The sequence below is a fragment of the Plecotus auritus genome (genome assembly GCF_963455305.1).
Source record: "Plecotus auritus genome assembly, chromosome: X".
NCBI classification, from domain to species: Eukaryota; Metazoa; Chordata; class Mammalia; order Chiroptera; family Vespertilionidae; genus Plecotus; species Plecotus auritus.
In genome coordinates this window covers 103529702-103555993 of record NC_137784.1, presented here as the reverse complement: position 1 = coordinate 103555993, position 26292 = coordinate 103529702, and the positions used below count along the sequence as shown (strand labels likewise).

Below are 26292 nucleotides of genomic sequence, written 5' to 3'. Positions count from 1 at the left end.
ATGCTATTCTCTTCTGTTGTGCTTCTGCCACCATCTAAGAAGACAGAGCCAATGGTATCAAATAGCTAATGTAGAGCAAGAAAAACTGGGCATTGAGTAGACAAAAGAGATTTGAGCCCTCAAAGAAAGGATTGGCACCCAGCCAGTGTGGCTCAGTGATTGAGCATTGACCTATGAACCAGGAGGTCGGGGTTCGATTCCCGGTCGAGGCACATGTCCAGGTTTCAGGCCGATCCCCAATGTGGGGAATGCAGGAAGCAGCCGATCAATGATTCTCTCTCAACATTGATGTTTCTATCTCTTTCTCCCTCTCCCTTCCTCTCTGAAATCAATAAAAATATTTTTTAAAAAAGTAATGGCCAGAAATGCTGGACAATGTGAGATATGTGTTTAACTATGTATACTACTTTGGGAAAAGGAAAGAGGGACAGGGTTCTGAGCTAAACATGAATGAGGGCACAGAAATATCCACATTGTGCATGTCACCTTAAATGTGTTAAATAGGATAGGCTGTATTTTGAAAGTTGAAAGTCACAAAATGCAAACTTTAGTTTTAGTGACCACTTTTGGTTGTTTAACTCCATCTGTGCTAATAAACAAATAAGTCACAGCAATTCATTAAAGAAGCCAAGCAGTATTTTCACTCTGGGACCAACATTTAATAGAAAATTTTCAAAGGAGCTATTGGGAATTATTTGCTTTTCAGTCACAGATGCCAACTTGGAAAAACTACTTCCCAGCTATTGGTATAGCCAGACACAGAGAAATATGTAAGCAAAATTTGATTAAAAATTTGGCCTCAGGGTCATTCCAAAGCTCCAAAGAAGACGAGTTTGATGGCATCAGTGAAGATTAATTCTAGGGAATCCATAATCTCTGTCATAAAATATCACTTGCTGGGCCTGCTTCTGGAGACCTTCCTCTTAAAGAGTGTAGCCTGAATAAGGATCACAGCAATAGTTTTGTAATATATGACTTAACACACTGAACAAGATTTTGTGTATGGGTATATATAAGAAAAAGACCACTTAATGGCACCCATGTCACTGAATTGCTTGACATTCAGCAGTGTGATCTACTACTACTAAGCAGTGTTTAGAAAACTGTTGAAAAACTGAAATTGTACTTTTCACAGTCATTCCTGGCAGGGAAAACAAAGAGAATAGTTCTCATGGTTGGATGGCTTGTCTCTATGCAGATTCAGTGCAGAATTCAAAACCTATGGACATACAGCCTCACAAAGATTCTAGAACAAGTGGTTTTACATCCACAGATCCCTTTAAGCTCTCTCCTTTTATCTGTTTCTAAGCCAAGAAAGCATGCAGTATTCTGGTCTACCTGTGAGCACTGATCAGAACCAATTTGGCTTTCTTCTTTCAGGTTGTACAGGAGGAGATCCCCATTCCTTCCAGCTTTGTGAGGCTGAGTTATCTGAGCAGCCGCACCCCCGGGTATAAAACGCTGCTACGGATCCTTCTGACACATTCAACCATTCCCATGGGGATGGTTAAAGTACACCTCACAGTAGCTGTGGAGGGGCGACTCACCCACAAGTGGTTTCCTGCTGCAGTTAATCTCGTCTACACATTTGCTTGGAACAAGACCGACATCTATGGACAGAAGGTTTGGGGCCTGGCAGAGGCCTTGGGTATGTTAAAATAATTCTCTGTAAATAATAGTATGACAATCTCAAAATGGAACGTACTGGTTGCATATTAATTTGCATTTGGAATAATTACAGGCTTTCTTTTATCTAAAGCAGGGGTGGGGAACCTTATTTCTGCCAAGGACCATTTGTATATTTAAACATTACTTGAGGGCCATACAAAATTATCAACTTAAAAATCAGCCTGCTATATTTAGTCAAACATTGAATTAATTCACCCCTCATGCCTTGGCAGGACCAGACCAAATGATTTTGTGGGCCTTATACAGCCCGCGGCCTGCCGTTCCCCACACCTGATCTAAAGGATCTAGGTGTTTTTTCATTTAAACACTTCCTTCATGCCTGGTTAGAGTTCCCTTTTGATACATTCTTGCTTCAAACAGTTTTAGTTCCCTTTTCATGATGGCTACACCAGTGGAATCACACACTCTCTGGCTTGTAACTGTCTCCAGAGCTGAGCATTGCCTTCTAACTGTAACCTTTGGTGTGGTGTTCTTTAGGCCATGTTTTTAGATTTGACATTTAGACTGTCATTTCCACTTAGAAACTGCAAAATTTTAACTTATAGGCATCTCCACTTATTACCTTTTATGTCTAAGATGGTTAGAATCCATTAAATTGTTACTTTGGTAGGTTAAATAAAAAATCATCCTGCCTTCCCAGTCCTTTTGATATTCTGTTATCTCAAGACTTTAAAACCTAGAATCTTACAGCTAGTAGAGACCTTAAGAGGTCCTTTGGGCCGACAGTTTTCAGATATTTAGTTCTCACAGACAAATGACATTTTTAAAAAATGAGACTGAGAAAGATTTGCCAACTTTTTATTTTGGCAAGTAAGGTTATTTTAAAAAGGAAAAAAACACTACTATCTACTATCACCTCCCATCACCATAATTTTATAAAAGAGGATACTTTAACACAATAGTCTGTCTTAAGAAATGACAGTAAACAATCTAATACTGATGCTGAGAGAAAGACAGAGACAGAGACAGAGAAACAGACAGAGACACTTACAGAGAGACCAATGCCTTTATTTTCCTCCCTCGCTCTGTAGATGACAGTGAAAACCTCCTAAGGGACCTGACAGGTCTATGGAACCATAGCTGGGAGCCATTGTGCCTTCAGGCAGTATCTCATGGAAACCACCCCTGGATAGATGAGGAGACTATTTTTAAAGTTCTCCAGAATAGATGTTTTCATATCCTCCCTTGGAAGTGTCTATCATGGTATAGCTCCTATATAACTGACCTACATTTTTTAGACTACATTGTGTCAATTTCTGCTCTTTCTTTCCAGAAGAAAATAGAGAAAAAAAAAAAGACTGGTGACTCTTGTTTGCCCAAGAGACCCTCATATATTGAAGTAATTAACTCATCTCTGTTGGACTGTATTAGCATGCAAGGAACATACTATGTTCAGATTTCCTCAATTGGTGGAGAATTACTGTAAAGACCCAAAGGAAAGTAAGAAAGAAGAAGAAAAAGTATCAGCTGACTCATGGGCAGGCCTCACCAAACTGCAGCCTTGATCAGGGTACATCACAGTTCTAGAAGGCCAGCATCTGTTCTGTCAACTTAGCGACAGCTCTAGTTATCCCACCTGCAATGAGAGTCCACTGTTTCCCACAGTGGTGACTCAGGCATACTGATGATTAAGCTAATCACTTCTCCCGCCATACTAACTGCCCTCCTTTTCTCTCAGATCTTTGAACCCCATGGTCCAATGACTTGCTCTGTAGCTTACATTCAGGTTCCTCTTAGAGAGAATATCCGATTGTGGTCGGCAGTTAACATATAGTAGCAAGCACCTCTGTAAGGCACAGCTCTACCTTTAGGCCAAGGTTGCTGGCCAGCCTATGGAGTCCTGCTGAATCCCTATTCCACTGAGTGTAGTGGTTAAAAGAACAACTCTAGAGCCAGACTCCTTCCCTGGGTTTAAATCATTCCTTATCTACTTACTAGCTAGTCAACATTGGGTAAATTACTTAATCTCCAAATGCCACAGTTTCTCCATCTATAAAATAGGAAGCTTAAAAAAAGAATATTACTTCTAGGTTATTATGATATGAGGATTAAATGAGTTGAGTAATGTAAAGCACTCAACAAATGTTAGTCACTGTATAGTTTTTTCACTTTGGCTGTGGCCAGCATGTTGGGATCCAAGGTATAAAACACGGAGCCTATAAGGGTGTTTGTTACCTCAGATTCTCAAAGAAGGGAGCTGTGAGTATAGTAGGTAGGCACTGTGTTATTCTCCATTTACCATCCCTGCCAAGCATATACGTGTGCATGCATGTGTGCATGCGTGTGTGTATGTGTGTGTGTGCGCACACACACACACACACACACACACATACAATCTCTTCTCTGCCCTTTTCTGTACTCTGAAAAGTTGCATTCTATGGACTGCATGGCCTCCTGGACTCCTTTGCTCTCTGGCTTCTTTTTTTATTTAGTCAATGAGTGGCTCCATCCAGAGACTGCAGGGTGGAAGTAAGAGGTGGGGGTATTTCCCTCCCTCCCTCCCTCCCTCCCTCTCTCCCTCCCTCCCTCCCTCCTCCCTCCCTCCTTTTGCTTTACTGTGGTTCTGGCAGTAATTATATCAGAAGATGGCAGCTCCTCCAAATCCTCATGCTGTCTTTGGTCTTCTGTGTCATCATTCCCTCCCTCTTTTCCCTCAAAAGGCTTCCCAGTGTTGTCAGTCCCTAAGTAAGTCACCATCTCTTGTGGAATTCCTTATCTCTGTTCACGCTTCTGTAACTAGTCCCTTCATTCAGCTCTCTGCAATGAACACTTGTGAGCATAATGTCTGATTCCTACTGGGTCCCTGACTGATGCACACTCAAAGCCTCATAGTCTCCTCTCTAGGATATTCTCCTAAAGACTTTGCTTCCCTGGAATAATCCAACAGCCCTTTAACTTTTCTCCATAGGGCTTTGTTTTCCAATTCCTTGGGACCCCTCCGCCCCAGAACGCCTGCTTGGTTGTTGGGATTTTTATGTTGTTTTTCTTAAGTTATGACACTTATCAGTTTACCCTGTGCAGTTATGAAGAGCTGCCAGGACAACAGCCAGCAGTCATTTTTGCTAGGGTCCATGTAAATGCAGTTCAATCTTACTTTTTTCAAATAACAGCTATATTGAGATATAATTCACATACCACAAAGTTCACCCATTTAAAGTGTACAATTCAGTGGTTTTTGGTATTTTCACAAGGTTGTACAACCCTCACCAATATCTAATTCCAGAATATTTTCATCATCATCCCACAAAGTAACCCATACACACTAGCAACCACCAATCTCCTTTCTGCCTCTGGATTTACCTATTTTTTTAAATTTTTTAAAAAAAATCTTTATTGTTGAAAGTATTACATATGTCCCCTTTTTTCTCTCATCCACCCCCTCCAGCCTACCCCCACTACCCGCCCCAGGCCCTTACCACCCCACTGTCTGTGTCCATGGGTTATACATATATGCCTCCCTCCCATCCACCCTATCCCACCTTCCCTCCAAGATTCCGCACTCTGTTCCATGCTTCCATGTCTCTGGATCCACTTCATTCATCAGTTTATTTTGTTAATTAGACTCCATATATGAGTGAGATCATGTGATATTTGTCTTTCTCTGACTGACTTAATTCACTTAACATGATATTCTCCAGGTCCCTCCATGCTATCTCAAAGGGTAAGAGATTCTTCTTTTTTTTTTTCTTTTCTTTTTTCTTTTTTCTTTTTTTCGCTGCATAGGTTTACCTATTCTTAATATTTCAAACAATTAGAATCATACAATATGTGGTATTTTGTATCTGGCTTCTTTCACTTGGCATAATGTTTCCAAAACTCATCCATTTCATAGCATGTATTAGTACTTCGTTCCTTCTGTGACTGAATAATATTCCATTGCATGGATATACCACCTTTTTTTGTTTGTCCATTCATCAACCAATGGTCATTTGGGTTGTTTCCACCTTTTGGCTCTTATGAGTAGTGCTGCTATGACCAGTTATATACAAGTATTTGTTTGAATAGCTGTTTTCAATTCTTTGGGGAATATACCTGAGTAGAATTATTGGATCATACTGTAATTCTGTTTGACTTGTTGAGGATCCACCAAACTGTTTTCCACAGTGTCTGTACCATTTTATCAACCTCACTTTATGCATAAAATGTGTTACATCTCTTACTTTTTAAATACTCTGATGCTAAAGATTCAAAAATTTTCCTACTGTTGTAGTTAAGTACTCTTACTCACTCAATTTCCATTATGTCTGTGGATGTTGAGTAAACAACTAAAACACAAAGAAAGGCAGTCTTTGTAGTATACACACTATAATGGAGCCTCCATTACTATTGTTTGCCTATGAGTGTTAGTTTACTTCCTATTTCTACAATTATGTTCCTGGTGTAAACTTCCTCAAACGTTCTGACTTTAAAATAGCCTTAATTGAAATGCTAAAATATATGTTGCTGGTTCCTTTTTAAAGCCAATAACAGTAATAAAAGCAAGAGTCAGTTGACCCACTCAGAAAATCCAAAGAGAGAGGGGGGAAATGTTCCTTGTGGTGTTTTATGTGCACTTAAGGGACACAATCTTTTTTAGGTAGAAAGAAAACTGGCAAGTATCCCAAGGAAAACAACCAAAACGATTTCAAGTGTGATACCTAAAATAGGAAATGTCCTGTTAATTTAATCATGGTTAAAGGGGTTTTATTTACTACCTAGTCTCCATGTCCATCTCCTTGGAGACTAAGAGAATATTCTCAACAGTGGTAAAGCATTAGAACAAGTGGTAGAATGAAGTTGGAGATCTGCTTCTCTGAAGGTGGCACCTTAAGAATGCCACAGACAAGAAATAGTTCAAGTGATAAATGGATGGAAACAAAGGGACGACAAATATTTTCACTTAGCTCATACCTTCATAAATATGATTAAATCTAAAAAAACATTTAGTTGTATTTCTGGCCACATTTTATAATCACTTAGCTGATGAGAGAAGAAACAGACTCAATTTTGCACCAGATATTAACAATTATGATATATATAAAATACTTCTCTGATTTGCTTCACATTCAGAAATTCTGGTATAGTCTTTTGGTCGGCAGAATAGCCACCACTTGCCAAATATGTCCATCCTTGGAACTTATGAACATATTATGTTACATGACAAAAGAGAATTCAGGTTGCTAATCAGCTGACCTTGAGATGATTATCCTGGTTTATCTAGGTAGGCCCAATGTCATCACAAGGTTCCTTAAGTATGAAAGAGGGAGGCAGAAGAGAGAGTCAGAGGTAGAGGAAGCTATAACTATAGAAGAAAGGCACAGCAAGATGCAACACTGCTGGCTTTGAAGATCGGGGAAGGAAGCCACCAACCTAGGCATGTGGGCAGCTAGAAAAGGCAAGGAAATAGATTCTCCTTTAGAGCCTCTGGAATGAACTCAGCCTACTGACACCTTGATGTTAGCTCAGCGAGACCCATTTCTGACTTCTGACCCCCTTAACTCTAAGATGACAAATCTATCTTATTTGAAGCCTTTAAGTTTGTGCTAATTTGTTACAACAACAATAGGAAACAAACCTTGACCAGTATTTTTTACAGTCCTAGTCATAGCAAGGATTTTTGTTTAAACTATTGCCAGAAAGGTCTCCCACTCTTTTCTTCCCCATGCCAATTAAATATGAACCTCTGTCCCACGCATTTCTGGGTGATGGAGACAGAGGTGGTTAGATTTAAAGAAGCTGAATTTGGAGTGATGGTGCATCTCCAAGTTGAAATGTCCACTTAGTGTGAAATGTGGGGCTCTTGTTTCCCACATAGCTCAGCTGTGGGGAATTGGCAGGATCTCTAAGGGCCAGAGTGTCACAAAAGAAGAATAGTTTATTGAGGGACAGCTAAAATGAGAAAAGGAGTGCTCGAGATCCTAGGATATTTCCCCATTTTTTCCAATGAAACAGACTTTGCAACTGGAGGGATAATCCTAGAGTGAATAAATTAGCAGCAGAGGTTCTATGAATGACTTCCTTGGAGAAGTATCAATGGCAACTGATAAGATTGATTAATCCAAGTACAATATCGATCAAGTGCAAGAAGAGTAAAATCACCCCCAGGGTTGCAGTACAAAAACCGCCATCACTAGTTCATCCAGCTTAAAGATTTTGTTGTCTGATACACAGACAAGACTCTCCTTCTAAAAACTCCATGTGAGCATGTGAAATGATTTGGCTTTAGTACTTTATTTTCTAGCTCTAAATAAGGTATGATGTCTGGAAATCATTGCATATTATTTAGCTTCTTTCCCAACTCTACTGCTTGCAAAACAATGTAAAAACATCATTATTGTTAAGTTCACAGTGCCATTAAAATTCTAGAAATGGTTTATTTAATTTGACAAACTGGCTTGTTCAGAGGCTCTGATGTGCATCCATTATATGAATTTTGTCAAAATAACTCCCTATGTCCACCTGGGTCTGCACACATTATCAGTATGTAATAATGCATTCTGCCTCGTCTTCATTTTAATTAAATTAAATTGCAGTGGTTTGGAGTCCTGGAAGTTCAGGAAGTCAGCCATCCACCTTTAATAGCATTGCTATAAACAATTCTATTTTTCTTCAAGGTTATTGGCAACAACAATTGCATAATTATTTAGTACAGTAGTTTGGCAAGAAAGAGTAGTGTTTCAGGGAGAACTAGACTTCCTAAAGGTTCATGGTGCATATGAGTCTGTCTGAATTGTGTTAGAGAGAAACAGGGGGACATTAATAGTAACAGGTGCTAAGCTACGGTTGCTTTGTGCACACAAAACATCCCTGAGAATGTTGCTTTAGTGTTCATAAATTTCCCTTCAGTAAAACCTAAGCAGGCTGGGAAGCCACAGAAATAGCATCCACTGAATATTTTAATAATAAGTGGGTAGTGCTTTACAATTTGCAAAGTACTTTCATATATATTATCTCACTTTAATCCTTATAACATTCCTGTCTGGTAGGCATGGCATGATTAATATGATTATTTTACAGAGGGGGAAATTGAGGTTCGGAAGGAGCAAGTGACTTGCCTAGAGTCCTGTTCAGAGCAGGGCTTCAAGCTCGGGTTTCCCAGTCCTGGGTGCTGTATGCCTTTCACTGCTGCCTCTCATCATTAAAGTGACCAACCCACCTTGCCGAGTACCCAATTCAATGCCCCAGTGGCTTTCTGTCAAAGAAGCTAGCAGAGATAATAATCTTTCATTATTTCTCTCCACTCATGAATTCATAATCGTTAACTGAGAACAAGACTGTTTTATCCATTCAGCTTCATAGGCACAGCACCAAGGATATGAGGTTTTCAAGGACCTACAAAAAATGTTTGTCACCTGAAAAGTAAGTTTATTGGCCCCAAAATATGAAAAGGAAACCAGAAAAATCAACATTAGTAAATGTTAAAATAAATGTCTCCAAAATGGAGCGTTATGTCAGCTGGTCAACTGCAACTCAGTTTTCACTCTTACATATGAAATATGTTTAATGTATATGAATTGTGGGTTGTATCCCTTTTCATATATCTGATAAGATGTGATATAGCACCTCGCAAAGCAAAAATGCATAGAGCCTCCCAGGTTTTTTTTAATGACCCTGGTAGATACTCTCTCTGATAAGCAGCCTGTGTCCATTTCAAACTGCAGGTCACTCACATTAGTAGATTGTGAAATCCATTTGGTGAGTCAATCAAGTATTTTTTTAATGAAATAAAATGTAACGGAATGTAACAGGACAAAAATGAAAAAAAACAAAAATAGCAGAATGTAACACTATTAAGAGAGTATTGTTTTGGAAAATTTGTTTCAGTTATACGTGTGTGTGTGTGTGTGTGTGTGTCCCCATGTGCATGCTGGGTCACAATTAAATGGCTTCAGAGCCTAAGAATTTGAAAGCTATTGGTAAGATGATACATTTAAGATACAGAAAAATTAAATGGTTTACCAAATAAACCATATGACTTATTTTCCAAGTTAGTATTTATGACTGTTTTTGCCTCCCAGTCTCCTCTACCAACTCCTGTCAGGGCATTATGGAGATAATCTCTTCAAGATTGGGTGACCATATGCTTTATTACTCAAACCAAGATACTTTGGGGAGTAAAAGGGGATGCTCTTCATAATGATATCAAAACAACAACATAAGCACGTACTGTTCCAGAATACATGGTACTTCTACCTCAAGGCGATCCCTAGCTTCCCATCTTTTTAATTTGGAGCAAATAAAAGGTTATTTGTTTAGTATTTCAGAATTGTGGGTTTTTCTCTTAATAACTATGATTAACAGTGGGAAAAGGCACTTACTAAAGAGTCACTGGGTTTGAGCTCTGGTTCTGCCATTTACTAGCCAGGTGACCTTGGACTAGTCACTTTACTTCTCTGAATCTGTCATCCCATCTATCAAATGGTAGTAAATACATCTTCCTCAGTAGTTTTTGTGAATCATCACATGAGGTAATATACACAAAAATGTATTTGAATATTAGGCATTATGCAAATGTGAGGTGATATTATTTTAAGGAGACCATGGATGAAAGTTCTAGAAGCTAGTTAACCCTTCAGGGTATGGCCTCTCTCACATGACAGATTATCCAGTCCTGTGTAATATCCACTGTATCCACAGGGTGTAGCAGATCACCTACCTGCTGGGCACATAGCATGGCTCACTGAAGCTTTGCTGAGTCATTAGAGGATAGCCCCTTTCTTTTCATTACAATATTGTATCCTTTTAATCAGTCACATTTGTTTAAAGGATAAACAGTCCATTTTCAAGGTGAATATATTTCCTAAAACCTCCCCAAAGAAAAATGCCTAAGTGCTGCTAGAAAATAGTAACTTTTCTTTTGTACTGTGTGGGGTGAAATGGGAGAAGGGGTTGTTCTTCATTTGTTTTTGATGCACTAGAGAGAAACTGACTCTTTAGCCACCCTGACCTTCTTTAAATCTCCCAAAGACACCAAACTTCAAAGCCTTGCACTCATATTATTCTCTCTACCTAGTATGTTCTTCCCTATACTTAATGAGGTAAACCCCTTCAGCATAAAGAGGCATTTCCTTGCCTCTCCATTCTAACTTAAATTCTCCTGTTACACTCTCTCTTAATACATTCTCATCATAACATTTTAGACACCCCCCAGCTTTATGACTTATTTGCTTGTTTGTTTATTGACTGGCTGAATTCCTTTAGTGAAATCTATTTTCTCTCTCACAATGTTAAAGTCTATTTTCTCTCTCACTGTGTTGCAGGGGTGTGTAGTTTTAGGTATAGCCATTTACTTTGGGATGACAGTCCATCATAACATTTATCACAATTTGTGTGTGTGTGTGTGTGTGTGTGTGTCTTATTTAATTTTGTTTTATATTTCTGTCACTAGAATGTGAGCTCCATTGAGGGGTGCTATGTTGTTCTGTCTTATTAATCCCCATGTCCCCATTAAATATTGCATATTTTTTGGATGAATGAATAAGGACAGAGGCTAAATCTTTAACCCTTGCTTATACAGTTGACCCTTGAACAACACTGTTTTCAATTGGATAGGTCCACTGATAAGCTTATTTTTTCAATAAATACTGTAAATGTATTTTCTCTTCCTTATGATATTCTTAACGTTTTCTTTTTTCTAGCTTACTTTATTGTAAGATTACATACAATATATGTGTTATACATATAACATATAAAATATGTTAATCAACTGTTTATGTTATCAATAAGGCTTCTGATCAACAGTAGGCTATTAGTAGTTAAGTTTTAGAGGAATCAGTTGGTATATGTGGCTTTTCTACTGTGTAGGTGTTCATCGCCCCTAACCACCACGTTGTTGAAGGCTCAACTGTATAATGGGATGGTGGACCTGCCAAGGGAGAGGAGGATGTTGCCTAGGTACAAAAAGGTGCTCACAAATGTGAATGTAAGCCAGTATATCACCCTGCCTTTGGTAGCACATAGGTCATTAAGGTTCCAGGCTCCCTTTTATGAAGCTAGGCTGGGACAAAGAAGCCAGAAAAAAATTAAATTTCAGAGTAGAGGACCTTTTGGCAAAAATGATGTGTGATTACCTCACTCCTGGGTGCTTTTTACTTTTCCTACCTATACTTTCTCTTCATCCAGCTCTCTCATTTTTAGCACTATCGTGTTTAAACCTTATTTTGTAAACAGGTAGGATATAGACCCTAAGTAAAGTATCACCAAATCAAATCCAGTGATTCGTTCAAAAGATCATAACCAAGCAGGGTTTATTTTAAGACCAACAAAGATGGTTCAACATTAGCAAATCTGTTGCTATAGTTCTCCACTTTTAATAGATTAAAAGACAAACTATGTGACTATTTCTGTAAGTGCTGCAAAGGCACTTGATAAAAATTCATCACCTGATTCTGACACTCTTGCTAAGCCAGGAATAATAGATAAACAAAGCATTTCAGGCTACTGGGCAATGTGTCAAATTTAGGAGCCTCTAGGGTCATCCTAGCCTATGATAAATCACTAGGGAATAAGAAAAGGTAGAAGAAGCTCTGGAAGCAGGTACCTGTTCTCAGTAGATAGCATGTTATCTACATAGTCTTGGTCTATTGTTGCCATGGCCTGCATTTGGTTCTTTAGATCTTTTGTTTTTTATGTTTCGTTGGTGTTTTGCATTAATCTAGTATTTTAAAAGAATGGGACATATTTATTATTCTATTTTAAAAATCCCTTTTGGGTAAAAAGGTTTTGATCTACCATTTAAATGTCATAAAATTATTTTTAGATGTTCCTTGAGTTCATGAAGGTAACATGTAAATTTCTCACACTGACTATCAGACTACTTTTAATTATATATTGCCTTCATAAATGCAACCATTATGAATTCTGAAGCCTTAGCCTGAAGCTGTTAAAAATCAGCTGCTTAATCTTGTCATATTTCACACATCAGCTTCATTGCATAGCGTCTTTCCCTAGCTACTTAATGTCAATCTCCTATCCCAGCCCTGTAGGTGAATGTCACAGCCACTAAAATGGGTGTCAGGAGCACTGTGGCCCTCAGCCTTCTTACAGTCCCCACATCATACAAATGCTGCTGCTGTGATCAGTACAATGAGCATTCAGTTATTTTTGCAATATCAAATGGCTTTGGGGGAACAAGCTGCAGCCTTTCTTTGTAAGCCAGTGCAATATTTTCAAGATGACTAACAGTGAAGTCAGAGGTGCAATCCTGTGACTTGTGCAAAAGTAACAAGCCTATCTTGACAATCAATGACTCTTGGTTAAGGAACATTTCATTAATATCTCTGTGAGGAGGTGAAGGAGAGAATACAGCAAGATAGAAATCCAGACGAAATTAAAGGGTGTCACCAGGGAAGAGGTCACATGGTTCAGAAAAAGTATTGTGCCTTTATTAATGGCCATTTCTCAACTGCTTTCCCCATATATACACACCAACAAGGGACCCACTATGCCAGCCCCTGTGAAGTGTAGTTCAGGAACCCCCTTCCCCACCTATCTCCACTTACTGCCAGACTAGTCTATAGTCTCTAGCTCCTCTGAAATATTGGTGAATAATTCTTTTTCCTTCCTATGACATTGTTCTTCCTAGTCCCCACTTTAAAGTGCCAGAGGCTGAATTTGTGGTCTATACCCTGCTGTGTTGATGATCAAATGTGAGAGGCAACAGGCTGCCTGGGAAATGGTAGTGGTCCACCCTGCTATTTAACGGAGACTCAGCTGTCACAGTGCCAGGGAGAGTGTATGTCAGGACTCAGCATTTTCAGTGCCAGCCCCTGAGTATCCCCTTTCTCCCCATATTTAATTATCTGAAAAATAGTAGGCATTTAGTACATTTCAGTCTGCTTCTATGAGAGAAAGTCTAGAATTGGTTGGTACTGTATTTGGAAAGCAGCTCAACTCCGTGGGGTGAAATGTCTGCCTTCTCATAAGCAGATTGCAAGTTCCATGATTTTGCTTAAGTGGGCTGCTATCAGAAAGAAACCTTGCCTTGTTACTCTGAGCAAGGAGTCCCATACAAAAATACCCTGACACAGCCATTCTCATTAAAATCAGTTGGAATTTTGGACAAGTCTTAAGTACAAATTATAACTTTATTAGCCCATAGAGCTTTCTCACGAGAAAGTAAATCTAATGAAAATTAGAGGGAACTTATTAAGTGGCTGCCTTGTTGCTATTTGCTATGACTTGGGGGGTGAAATAATATAATTGTGGGGTTTGCAGCTAATGCACTTTTTTTGTTGTAGACTAGAGAGCAATTCACAAAGCACATATGAGGAGGTGAAAAGACTGTCTTATTATCATTGCATCAAGAACTCTTTAATTGATACTTTATGTAAGCATTTCCTGCCGTAAAGTTGGGAAGATCTTTAACTGTTACTGAGAGTGGAGAAGCAGGCTCCAAATTACCATCAGAGATCACCAGGGCATACTACTTATTCACAAAATTGCACAATCACCTTCCAGAGAAGGGATTGTAGGGGAGCTCACCAGGCTTACAATATACAAAAGGCAGATCCTGGCAATGGTATGGAAGGAGTTGATGGCTTGAAGGGAACTTGTAATCATTGCCATTGTGATTATTTATTAATCAAGACATAAATGTTGGCAAGGGAAGCAAAAATGATATTCTTCTACACACCAGCATGGCCATAAGTGTGCGTCTTTGACTTTTTGATTTGATCATCAACTTGAACCGGTCAAATGCAATCTTGAAAGAATGCACTTTAGAATCAGAGTGTTAGTGATAACAGGGGATTATAAAAATGACCTAGTACAAAGGCCCTTAATCTAAGAACATCATTTCAGAAGGCCAGTGAACACTCCCTAAAATTATATATAAAATTTTGTATGCATATGCAATTTTCTAGGAAGAAGATCCATAACTTTTATCAAATTCATAATAAAAAGTTCCCTGACCCAGAAAGGTCTAAGAACCACTATTTCTAGTACCTACTCTGCTCTGCCCTCTACACACACTCACTCACACACACACACACACACACACACACACACACACACTTTGTTACCAATAAAGAACACAACTCCCAGAGATGGAGAATAATTTGTCCAAGATCATACTGCTAAGCTAATGGCAGAGCCAAGAGTTGAAGTCTTTTCTGACTCCGGGTCTGTAACTATGTCTTTCCACTATACCAAAGTTGTTTTAGCAAGCATCAGAACCAAGGAGATTTCAGACAGCAATGATTTGTGCCACAAACATAATCTGAACTAGGTTACCTTTGAGATCCTTTACTTCACTGAAATTATATTTCCATCCACCTTAATAGAGAATAGCATTGACAAGGATGATCCCAAACTTTTAGAAATTATTTCCATTTCATTATTAGTCTTTCCCACTCCCCATTGATCTCGCTTGCTAATAATGCTTGTTTAGAGCTAATAGTAAAATGAGTTTGCCTTCCATGAGCCTTTGCCAGCTGATGGCAGGGTAGGAGTACATCTTCATCAGGACCAGCCACATAATTTGCAGGACCCACCTTTAGGTGAAAATACAGAACCTCTTGTTAAAATGTATTAAGGAGCCTGGCCAGTGTGGCTCAGTGGTTGAGTGTCAACCTATGAACCAGGAGGTCATGGTTCAATTCTTGGTCAAGGGCACATGCCCAGTTGCAGGCTCAATCCCCAGTGGGGGTCATGCAGGAGGCAGCCTATCAATGATTCTCTCTCATCATTGATGTTTCTCTCTCCCTCTCCATTCCTCTCTGAAATCAATAAAAATATTTTTTTAAATTATTAAGGATTTTAAGACAGTGACAGCAGAGCATTTAATCAAGTGTGGGGCCCTTCTGAGCATGGGCCCCTGTGAGACTGCAGAGGACACACACCCATGAAGATGGTCTTGATCCATATTGAAGCTTTGGTGAAGCCTTGGACAAAGATAAGCCAGTCTGATTTAAAATTGGCCACAAATGATCCACAAAGTTAGAGAGTTCTGTATTTAAAATCAAAAGGCTTATCTGTGCATGTGCTCACATGCACATGCACATGCACACATACATCAGTTTGAATAAAAATTCCATCTTTCTCTTCAGCTAATGCCAAAAAACAAAACTGTCTCACTTTAATTTTTCATCTGTGGACCTACTGTGCTGGCATTGTTTAAGCACACATTTTTTATCACCAGTTTCCATAACCAAATGACAAAAGAAGGAATGAGTTCTCCCAGAGCATCTAATGAGTCAGGTAGAAGCAGGTACTCAAAAGCAATGGCAGACAACCAGCTAGGGATATTTTAAGCTGCCAGAAAGGGGGAAAGAAGCTTTGGAGTATGCAGTGCAATGAGCCAATAGTCTCTGTTTTTTAACATTATGAGAACAAAAAGCATTTTAAATTCAAGAATCAGAAATTTGGGGTTCCAACAGGTAAGCAGGTTTACCAACTGAGACAATGGCTGGGACTTGGTGTATCTGAGCTATGAAGACTTCAGTACAGTAGAGTCACCCAAGCTACCACATCCCATTTTAGTGGCATACCATGGTTTCAAGCTTAATACACAACATCTGTGCTTCATAAGACTTGAAGCCAAATTTTGGGTGATGTCCCATTGGTTAGCTCTATACAGAAATCAAAATATAATGTGCACAATGTGGAATTTACATTGGAAGCACTTGCAACACTCTAAGCAAATTCAGACTCTCAACAAACTAAAGGCCAGTTAGTGCAAGAGAAAATATAAATTGGGCAAATTAATTTTTATTAGTCTCATGTTGTCAGTTGTTGTATAAGGGTCCCAGTACCTCACAGCCAGCTTCATAAGTGCATTTTGCAGTCTAGAGAGAGAAGAAACCAGCACTTCCTCTACAAAGGTAAAGAAATAAATCATGTCACCACAGCTTAAGTCTTCAGAGAGCTTATTTCTACACTTTAACAACACAGCTTCCAACCCAAAATCCCATACTAAAGCTTAATGTCTATAAACATATGGTAGATGCCTAATGACAGCACTCATTCACTCATTCATCCATTTATCCAATATGCACTGACTGATCACTTTTGGATGCCCAGTGCTATGCTAGGCACTGTTCTGTACTGTGCTAGTTGAATGGCATTTGCAGTCAAATTTCAACCCAAGTCAGAATTCAGTAGCAAATGCAATATCCACAGAATTATCAACAGGGTAAAAATGAAACAAATTTTTGAATTTTTTCTAATGTGTTATTAACTCTTTGTTTGCAGTATCTGTGGGATATGAATATGAAACCTGCCCTGACTTTATTCTCTGGGAGAAAAGGACAGTCATCTTACAAGGTTTTGAGATGGATGCTTCTAACCTAGGAGGCTGGTCATTAAATAAGCATCATATTTTCAATCCTCAAAGTGGTAAGCAGCTTTTAAAATATTACTTAATATTCTTTTCCTAATGCTATATACATATATATATACATATATATATATATATATATATATATATATATATACATGTGTAATACATTATTCATTGCAGAAAATTTGAAAATTACAAGGAAAAAATTGCCTGTAGGTTCACAACCTAGAGAAGACCACATTAGTTTATTTCCTTTCAAATATAATAGTCTGATTTCCAATTAGTGCTAGTATAGTGAGACTGCTTCATCACAAAGTTATATGAAACTGGGTTTTACTATCATTATTGCTCTAAGTGATTAACAAGTTTATCTGTCATTGTAACTGACTTTTTTAAAGTAGAATAATAATCGGCATATTTCATGCAATCTAAGACACCTTCAGTTATAAGTACACCATTATTTTATGGAAAATGCTGCTGATTAAACTATGATATACATTGTTAGATAAACACTTATTTTAGAGATGTTTAAATGTGAAGCAAAATATACACCAGAGAATTAAATAATCATCTATGTAATACAGTTTCAAAGGGTTTAGTGAACTCTGTCCCATTTTAAACACAGCAACCCTGCAAAATGGCATTAACCTCATTTGAAAGATCAAGAGTCTGAGACTTAGTCATGTGACCTTCCCCAACATTGCAGTCAGTAAGTGACTAGAGCCATGTGCTCTTTCTCCTACATGGTAGCTGTTTATCCACATAAATATCAGTATGTCCAATATGAAGCTAGGGGTAAAGGGACAGTGATGGACAAAAGAAGAGAAGAGCTAGGAGGGGAAGAGTGCTCTACTGGGCTTCTCTTAGTTTTAAGGCTCCTAAGTCCTGGACTTAGGAAAAGAGAAAAGAGCAATGAGAACAAAACATTCTCATTTTTAGTGTTTTCCCTCTTTGAACCACATTTTCTACTGTCACTTTGTCCTAGTTTGTAATATAAATGTTAGATAAATCAGGAGAAGGGACCTCAGGTGGCTCCTCCGCCCATGTGTCTCTCACACAAATTGATTTTGCTACCCTGGTCATAAATGCTTCATCATAGTTCCTCCATCTCCTTTTGCATCCTGCTGGGAAACCAGTCATTGGTGTTTCCATCTAGCTTTCATTTGAGCATCAGCTGGTAAGTTTTCACTGAAATCACATTCTTTTTCATATAAAGAGGCAGATTCTTAGCAGCCTTCAGTGGAACATGTACTTTGGGTTATTTGTCCAGGATTGGGGGTGTGAATATATTGAGGCAGCTACATTCTTGCATTTGGCCATCCTTGTATCTACCTTACCTTTGTGGACCAACTGGCTAATGTCTAGTTATCTTTTAAGGTCATGAGCTAAGAGATCCATTTAATAATCAAATCTATGATCTTACTTCATTTGTACCATAGTTGGATCAGCCAAGCCAAACAGCCACATAGGCTGGGAAATTTTGGTTGGCAAAGCTAACCAGTTTCGCTTCAACCATAGAATGAGATCACCTCCCATATTCCCAATGTGGGATCCTGAAGGTGAATGATTCCATTGCAATATGCCCCTGTTATACCTCCTCCCCCACTTTCAAGGAAGATTCTAAATTCTATTTCAAGTTGTTTATTTTTTAAGAGCATAGATTTAGGCACAGATATAAAATGTCAACTTATTTTCCATTGTCAAAAGGAGAATCACAGTTTTAAAAGTACAGAAACGAAAGGGCAGATGCCACTTACTAAATTATTAGATTTTTTTGTTTTGATTTGAAAAAGTTTGACATTTTAAGCAGCCGTTTCTTTTCCACTCACTTTTATTGGCTTGTATGGCTTGTCTCTTTCAAATGCCTGTCATTGACATTAAATACAAAATGAGAAATGACCTCAATCGAGCCAGCCCCCAGCTGTGTGCTCCCAGTCCTGTATCCTCTTACCATTTGCTTCACACAGGTTTGAAAATTCAGAACAGAGGGGAGCCATTCAGAAAGTTGGCTTTGGGCCCCTCCTCCCATTTCCACAATTGTATTCTCTATACCTCTTATTTTCCAATAATTAATTTTTAGGTAAAGGTACCAATTTATTTCTGAGACTCTTTTTAAAAGCTTTAATGAAGTATAATTTATACACCATAAACTTCACCCATTTTAGGTGTATATTTCACTGACTTTTAGTAAATCGTACAGTTGTGCAATCTTCACAACACAGTTTCAGAATATTTTTATCACCCCCCCAAAAAAACCAACAACCCTGTGCTCACTCCAGCCCCACTAAATCTGTTTTCTGTCTTTTTCTGAGAATTCTATTCTGAGAAAGAAACCTTACTTTGTATAGTTTTTATTAAAAGAACATTTGTTCATTTTATCATCTCATTTGTAGGCACATTGTATTTCTAACCAGAAACTGGTCACACTTGCCAAGAACATATCTGAAGCCAGCTCTGCCATTGCCTTTCAGCCTGACATTGGACTGGAACACCTCTCTTGGGACATTTTTGAAGTCTAAATCCCACCCACAATGGCAGTTTTAGAAGCAGGAATGATAAGCGTGAGGGAGCAGCTTTGGGAAGACCAATTTAGAAAGCAATGCTCTTTCCCCCTCAGGTCAGACAGTCTTTTCTGGCTGATTAAGGCAAGAGCATCTTCTCTTCAAATTCCCCCACTCCACTTCTTTCTGGAAAAAGCCTAACTCTTTAGGCACTCTGCTTTTTTGATCTGAGACAGATAGCAGATTAGAAAAAAGAATCTATCTTCCCCTAGTTTTCTCTCACTGGTTAAAAAGACACCTGTAATTAGATTGGATGTCTGCTGCCATTCAATTCTCCAGTTTTTCTTTGGCTCTGCAATCATTATGCAGTGGGCAGTTTCTAGTAGGCAGTGTTTTCAGACAATTTGTCATTTCTGTTGCAGCAATTATATTTACCTGACAATTAACCATTGGTTGTGGGGAATTATTTCCAAATATTATGCCTGATACATATATATATAGAGAGATGGTTCCTACTTTCACTGAAATAAAGAAACATCAGGAACTTGTGTTTTTAAATATTATTCCTTCAAAATACATCTTCTCTGTGATTACAGAGATTCCTTTTAAGATAAATCAGTTGTTTAAAATTGTGTGAAAAAATGTGTACATGAATTCATTTATTGCAGAGTGAGCTATTTGTTATAGTAGATCTTCATATCAAATGGATCCCCTAGTGTTTCCTGCAGTTGAGTGTTAAAATTATTCCAAAGAATAATCCAGGGCACTAATTGAGTCTTGTCATCTGTCTGAAATGGATGAAGGATTTCCTTTAACTTGGCCTCCAAGATAGGCCAGCGGTGTATCAACAAATGGTTTTACTGGGAGGGGAAGTAAATGTCCATTGATCACACTGGCATATCTCCCAGTTTGTATTTATATCCTCTCAGTCAAGTCCTAAGAGAAATATGTATTGTGTCTCTTGTTGTTCATAAGTCTGAAAAATGGTTTCTTCTTTGAAATCAGCGTAAAGCACCACCCACTGGCTTCCAGAGGGAATTTTTATTTCAAACTTATTTATAAGCTTCAAAAGAAGTTCTGAGCAAAGTAGCAGGAGGCTATGAGTAGTGTGTTTAAAAGTATGCTTAACTTATTATACAACAGATTTGGCTTTGGGGACAGAGAAAAGAGAAACTTAGGAGAGAAAATGTGCAATTGGATTCACCCAGTGGTGTTTCTTAGTTGACTGTAAACAACACGCTCAATCTTTAGCAGGGAGTTGGCCTTAGTGTAAATAATGTGTGATAGCAGAGGTTCATTTGATTCTGTTTTCAAAATGAGCATGTATAGCAGAATAAGCTAGAAGGGGGGGCAGCCATAATTGATCAAGATTTCCAGGAACATACACAAAATATTTTCAAAGCAACCTTTTGCAGAAGAATTGGTGTTAAATCATTGTTGCTAGATGGTATGCCCTGGTTCTATGTAATGGAAGGTTAAACAGATTCTTGAAACAACAAAAACACCCTTCAAAATGATCTATTCTTCCAGGGCAATACAAAAGGGGTTTGCCCATTTTTGTTTTGATTGCTTCAGCTTTAAACAGGAATGGTAATTTCAGTACACGGGCACTTTAATACCTTGCATGAAAGCAAGACATCAATTGTTGAGATGTAATCAGAAAGTACATTGCCTTATGTTTTATTTCCTTTAATCATTCTTCTTCTTTGATGGAGTGCTGGGCTTTCTAATAGAAAAGGGGAGGTTTAGAATTGCAGGCTTTGAAGAATGGTTTAAAATAGCCATCTTTCGTTTTTAAATTGCCAGGAGCCTGGTAATAACATGTCATTTTGAAGGTAATTGTTAACTATACCGTTACATTGATATAAACAAAAAGAGATCTACCTGGGAGAATAGATGTTAATAGCAAATGTGATATTTCCAAGACAATAATTGGAAATATTTTTGAATGATATACCCTATAGTGCATGGCTGAAATACTGACATGCTAAACAGTTGGTTTATTCATTTATTAGAGCGCATATCATAGCCTCATTGGCAGGATATTCAGTTAGTGATCATCAGGAGATTTCTTTTCATTGATGTTGTACAACTGTCATTGCAATTCTCATTCACTTCCTCCCAATTCATTTAAATTACAGTATCGATCACACTGCAATTAAGTGTTTTGTGGAAATCAGTTCAGTCCTATTAATCTTACTTAATTAACTATTCTAAATCTTAAGAACAATTTTACTGCCTAACTAAATTATTAATAAAATTAATAAAGTAGTGATCTTTAAGATATCTAATAGTTCTGAAATAAAAGACCAATTTTGGGGGGCATAAACTCATAACTGCTCCTGCAGATCATATGTTGAAACAAGTAGCCAGGAATCACTTTGGGAGGGAAAGTAAAAATACTTAGCTATGAAATCACAAGTCTATATGATGTATGGGATTTCTGTTTTCTGGAAGGCCCCTTCCAGGTACATATATAGTGCCATGGTATTGTGCATGTTTTACCCTCTTATTTATTTTTGCCAACAATGTTCCTATTTCAGAGTGATCAATAATTTCCATTGTAGGACTATGGGACCAAATATTGGAAGTAAACTGAGGAAGGCATTTTAGGAAATGTTTAGGGAGAATAACATGCAATCCGAGGAGAGAGATAGCAGGGGTTGTGGGAGAAAAAAATAAGACTGTATAAGATGACTGCATTCATTCATTTGCTGTCAGTTACTTCAGTCTGACACACTGGTATGCCTCTCACAATGTGGATACTTTACCTGCCCTGACTCATTCTGAGCAGACTTTAGCTATTTATTTAGCACAGTAGTACCTGTTCCTTGGATTATCTGCCTAGGCTTAGCAGTTTACAAAATCACTGGGATTTGGATAGGGAAACTACAAGAGACTCAAAGCCTCTTTTGAACATTTACTGAGCACTTTTAATGACTGGACCACATGGATTGACACATAAAATGAAGAAAGAAGTAAGACAGAGTGTCTCCCTTCAAGGAGCTCATGTTCTAACAGGGAAGATAGAGAAGTAATGAAAAATGCATCCAATAGTGTGATAGATGTAATGATAGAGCTATGCAAAACAGTTGGCACACAGAGGAGGGAGCAACTAATTCTGCCTGGACAGAACATTGGGGAAGAACTGACCTGAGCTCTAAAGGATAAGTAAGAGTTCCCCAAGCAGACAAGGAGGGCACTCAATAGAGGGAACAGCATGTACAAAAGCAGAGAGGAATGGGACTATGTGAGAGTAATTATAAATAGTCCCACTATAGCTAAAACTCAGCATACAAATGAGAGGGCAATGAAAGGAGAGAGTGAAGAAGTAGGCAAAGACCAAATAAATCATGGAGGACTTTGCATGCCTTAGTAATAAGGAAGGTGTTCTTTATCCATAGAGGATATGGAGCTATTGAAAAGGGTGGATGACCTAACTGGTTTGGCTCAGTGGATAGAGCATTGGCCTGCAGACTGAAGGGTCCCAGGTTTGATTCCGGTCAAGGGCATGTACCTGGGTTGTGGGCACATACCCAGTAGGGAGTGTGCAGGAGGTGGCTGATCGATGTTTCTCTCTCATCGATATTTCTAGCTCTCTATCCCTCTCCCTTCCTCTCTGTAAAAAACCAATAGAAATATATTTTTTTTAAAAAAAGAAAAGTGTGGGGGAGGAAAAATGGCAGCGGAATAGACAGATGTGTTCCGAACCTTGTCCCGGAGTAGAAAGAAAGAACAGCTGAGGGTCGCACGAGGAGTGTTTGTTGGCAAGTTAAGGGACAGCTAAACTCCAGAAGAAGGTGGGGGACTGCTAGATGGGGTTCCCCTGACCTGACAGCCCCCACTGCGGCTGGGTCCCCTCCCGGAGCTGTGGGCTTGGACCCGGAGTCTGCGCCATCTTGAACGGGAAAGTGGAGCTTATCGGAAGCCTGAGAATCCACAACTGCAGCACCCACGGAACAGCTGCTAGCCCCAGAATACCGGTCCCCAGTTGGCGCAAACACGCGGATTCAGAGGAGCTCTACACTCCACCATGGAAAGGTCAGATTTCGCCTGGGATAAGGTGAGGTCTCTGGTCCCTGCAGGAGAGAGGAACACGCATTTTGCGGGAGCTGGAGGACCAGGGAAGTCTGTGCCTAGAAAAATCCGTGGCTGTTGGGGCTGGTGTGATCCGCGAATGTGGAACGGGGTCCTCAGAGCTGCTAACAGAAGGGATCTCTAAAAAGCAACCCATTTTGATCTGACGCAGAAGGACAGCCTAAGAATTTCAAGGTGTGCTGGCTGCTTAGATGTGCGCACACCCATTGTTCGCACACTTGGGCTTTTTCCTCTTGAAATCCTTGCTTCTGATTTCTAAGCCCAATACATAGGATCACCCAGTTGGGGACACCCTGGGAGACTGCAGGGGAAAGTTGTTTTTCTGGAACCTGGGGATCGGAGCGGGGAGTGACCATCAGAGAGCCAGCTCTGAGGCAGCCCACTCCCACAAACCGGTAGTGAGTGCCACAGGGAAAGAAGGCTCTAACACTGCCTAGAGAGGCCATAGATAGACCCGGAAGTCAATCCAGAAACACTGCCACCCAGGGGCTGAATCACAAATTGACTCTTTTGTAATAAAAAAAAAAAAGGAATACGAGAAATTAAGACACACCGCCTGCTTAAAATCAGGACTGGCTTACAACACTGAAGAGTAGTGGAACACAGGGAACTGCAATACTGTCCGGACTGAGAAACAGGCGTGCCAAACAGAACAACAGAGGAAGTGAATGACCTTCACTACTGCACATTTTATTTTTTTTATTTTTTATTTTTATTATTTTATTTTCATTTTTTGCATCTTTTACTCAAGAAACTAAGTTTTTTTTCTTTTTTCCTCACTTGATTTTACTTTTTTAATTATTACATTTTTATTTTCAATCCATATTATTAGTACTGCTATTTTATCTTTTTTTTTTTTAAGTGTCATTTTATTTTCTCTTCATTTTACTTTGGGATTAGTGTTCTACATTCTATTTTCATCCTTCCTTTAGCATTGTTTTACTTTATCTCAACTCTACCTTTATGCCATCACACTCTTGCTAACCTTCGCCTTTTCTGTGTCCTGTTGATCTTACCCCTTTCCTGCTTTAGATTTCCCCTATTCTTTCTGTTTACCCCCTGTTAAAATTTCACCCTACTTACATATCTAATCTCCAATCCCTTGCACCAAGTCCTTACACACCACTCTCTTCGCTGTCTTAACTATTCAAAAAATTGTTTTTCCTTCTGTCCTTTTGTTGTTGTTTGCTTGAATGTTGATTATATCAAATTTTTATGCTTTTTTGTGAGATTGTTTTACTTATTCTTCTTTTGTTTGTTTATTTTTTTGTTTGTTTTGTGCTTCTGTTTTCCCTTGCCTCACTCAATATTAATTGGTGTTGTAGTTTGTATTAATCCCCAGGTACTTGTTGCAGGCATTTGCTGGGATTAGTGATTGTTCTATTGGAGTTTTATCCCCATATATATAGTTTGTTCCCCTTTCACTCTTAGTCTCTTTCTTGTCTCTCTTACTTTTTTTTTCCTTTTCCCAATATCATTTTGACATTCCTTTTTTTTTTTCTTTTTTCCTTTTTTTCTTTTTCCTCTTCTTCTTTCTCTCCTATCCTCTAATTTGCCTTTCTCTGGTGGTCACCTTTATTGGAGGTTATTAATACATTTCTGTTCAGTGCCTTGTGTATTGTACCTGGTAGTGCTGTATTTTATGCCTTCAAATCAACGCAAGAGAGAGAGAACTACATAACCAGACACAAAGAGGAGAGAGACCACGGGGAGACAAAGAAACAGCCCGCATATGAAACAAAAGCAGGCATCACCAGAAAAGGAAGTAAACGAAATGGAGGCAAGCAACCTTCCAGAAAAAGAATTCAGAGAAATGGTCATAAGGTGGCTGAAAAGAATGGAAGACAAATTCGACAATATGAGCACGAACCAAGAAGAAATGAAGAAGAATCAAGAAGAAAAGAAAAATGACATCGCTGTTGTAAAGAACTCAATAGAAAGCATCAAGAGTAGACTAGAAGAAGCAGAGGACCGCATCAGTGAGCTAGAAGACAAGATGGGAAAAAATACCCAAGTAGAGCAACTTCTAGAAAAAAAAATTAAAAGGCAGGAGGAGAGCCTAAAGGAACTTTGGGACAACATGAAACAAAACAGCATCCGCATAATAGGGGTTCCAGAAGGAAAGGAAGCTGAACAAGGAATATAAAACCTGTTTGAAGAAATAGTGACAGAAAATTTCCCTGATATAGGAAAGAAAAAACCCACACAAATCCAAGAAGCTCACAGAGTCCCAAGCAAAATGAACCCCAAAAGACTGACGCCAAGGCACATCATAATTAAATTGGCAAACACTAACAACAAAGTAAGAATCTTAAAAGTGGCAAGAGACAGAAAGTTACATACAAAGGAACCCCCATCAGACTAGCAACTGATTTCTCAACAGAAACTCATCAAGCTAAAAGGGAATGGAATGAAATATACAAAGTCATGCAAAGGAAGGGTCTGAATACAAGAATACTGTACCCAGCAAGGCTATCAATCAAAATTGAAGGTGAAATCAGGAGCTTCACAGACAAAAAAGGGCTAAGGGAATTTATTACCACCAAACCAGCAATGCAAGAAGTGCTAAAGGGTCTGATGTAAAAAAAAGAAATAGGAAGAGAAGAAGGAACACAGGGGTAAAGAATAAAAATGGCGACAAATAAGTACCTATCAATAATAACTTTAAATGTAAATGGATTAAATGCCCCAATCAAAAGACATAGGGTAATGGATTGGATAAGAAAACAAGACCCATATATCTGC

At 38.7% G+C, this 26292-nt stretch overlaps 1 protein-coding gene across 1 annotated transcript in view; it reads left to right on the top strand.

Annotated features, from left to right (window-relative positions):
- Window positions 1-26292, top strand: part of TENM1 (teneurin transmembrane protein 1) — a 1003294-nt gene that overhangs the window by 853517 nt on the left and 123485 nt on the right. Inside the window, exons 21-22 of the mRNA XM_080653537.1 lie at window positions 1381-1648; window positions 16861-17004. Of these exons, the coding sequence (XP_080509663.1) occupies window positions 1381-1648; window positions 16861-17004 (412 nt within the window). The remainder of the gene's footprint in view (window positions 1-1380; window positions 1649-16860; window positions 17005-26292) is intronic.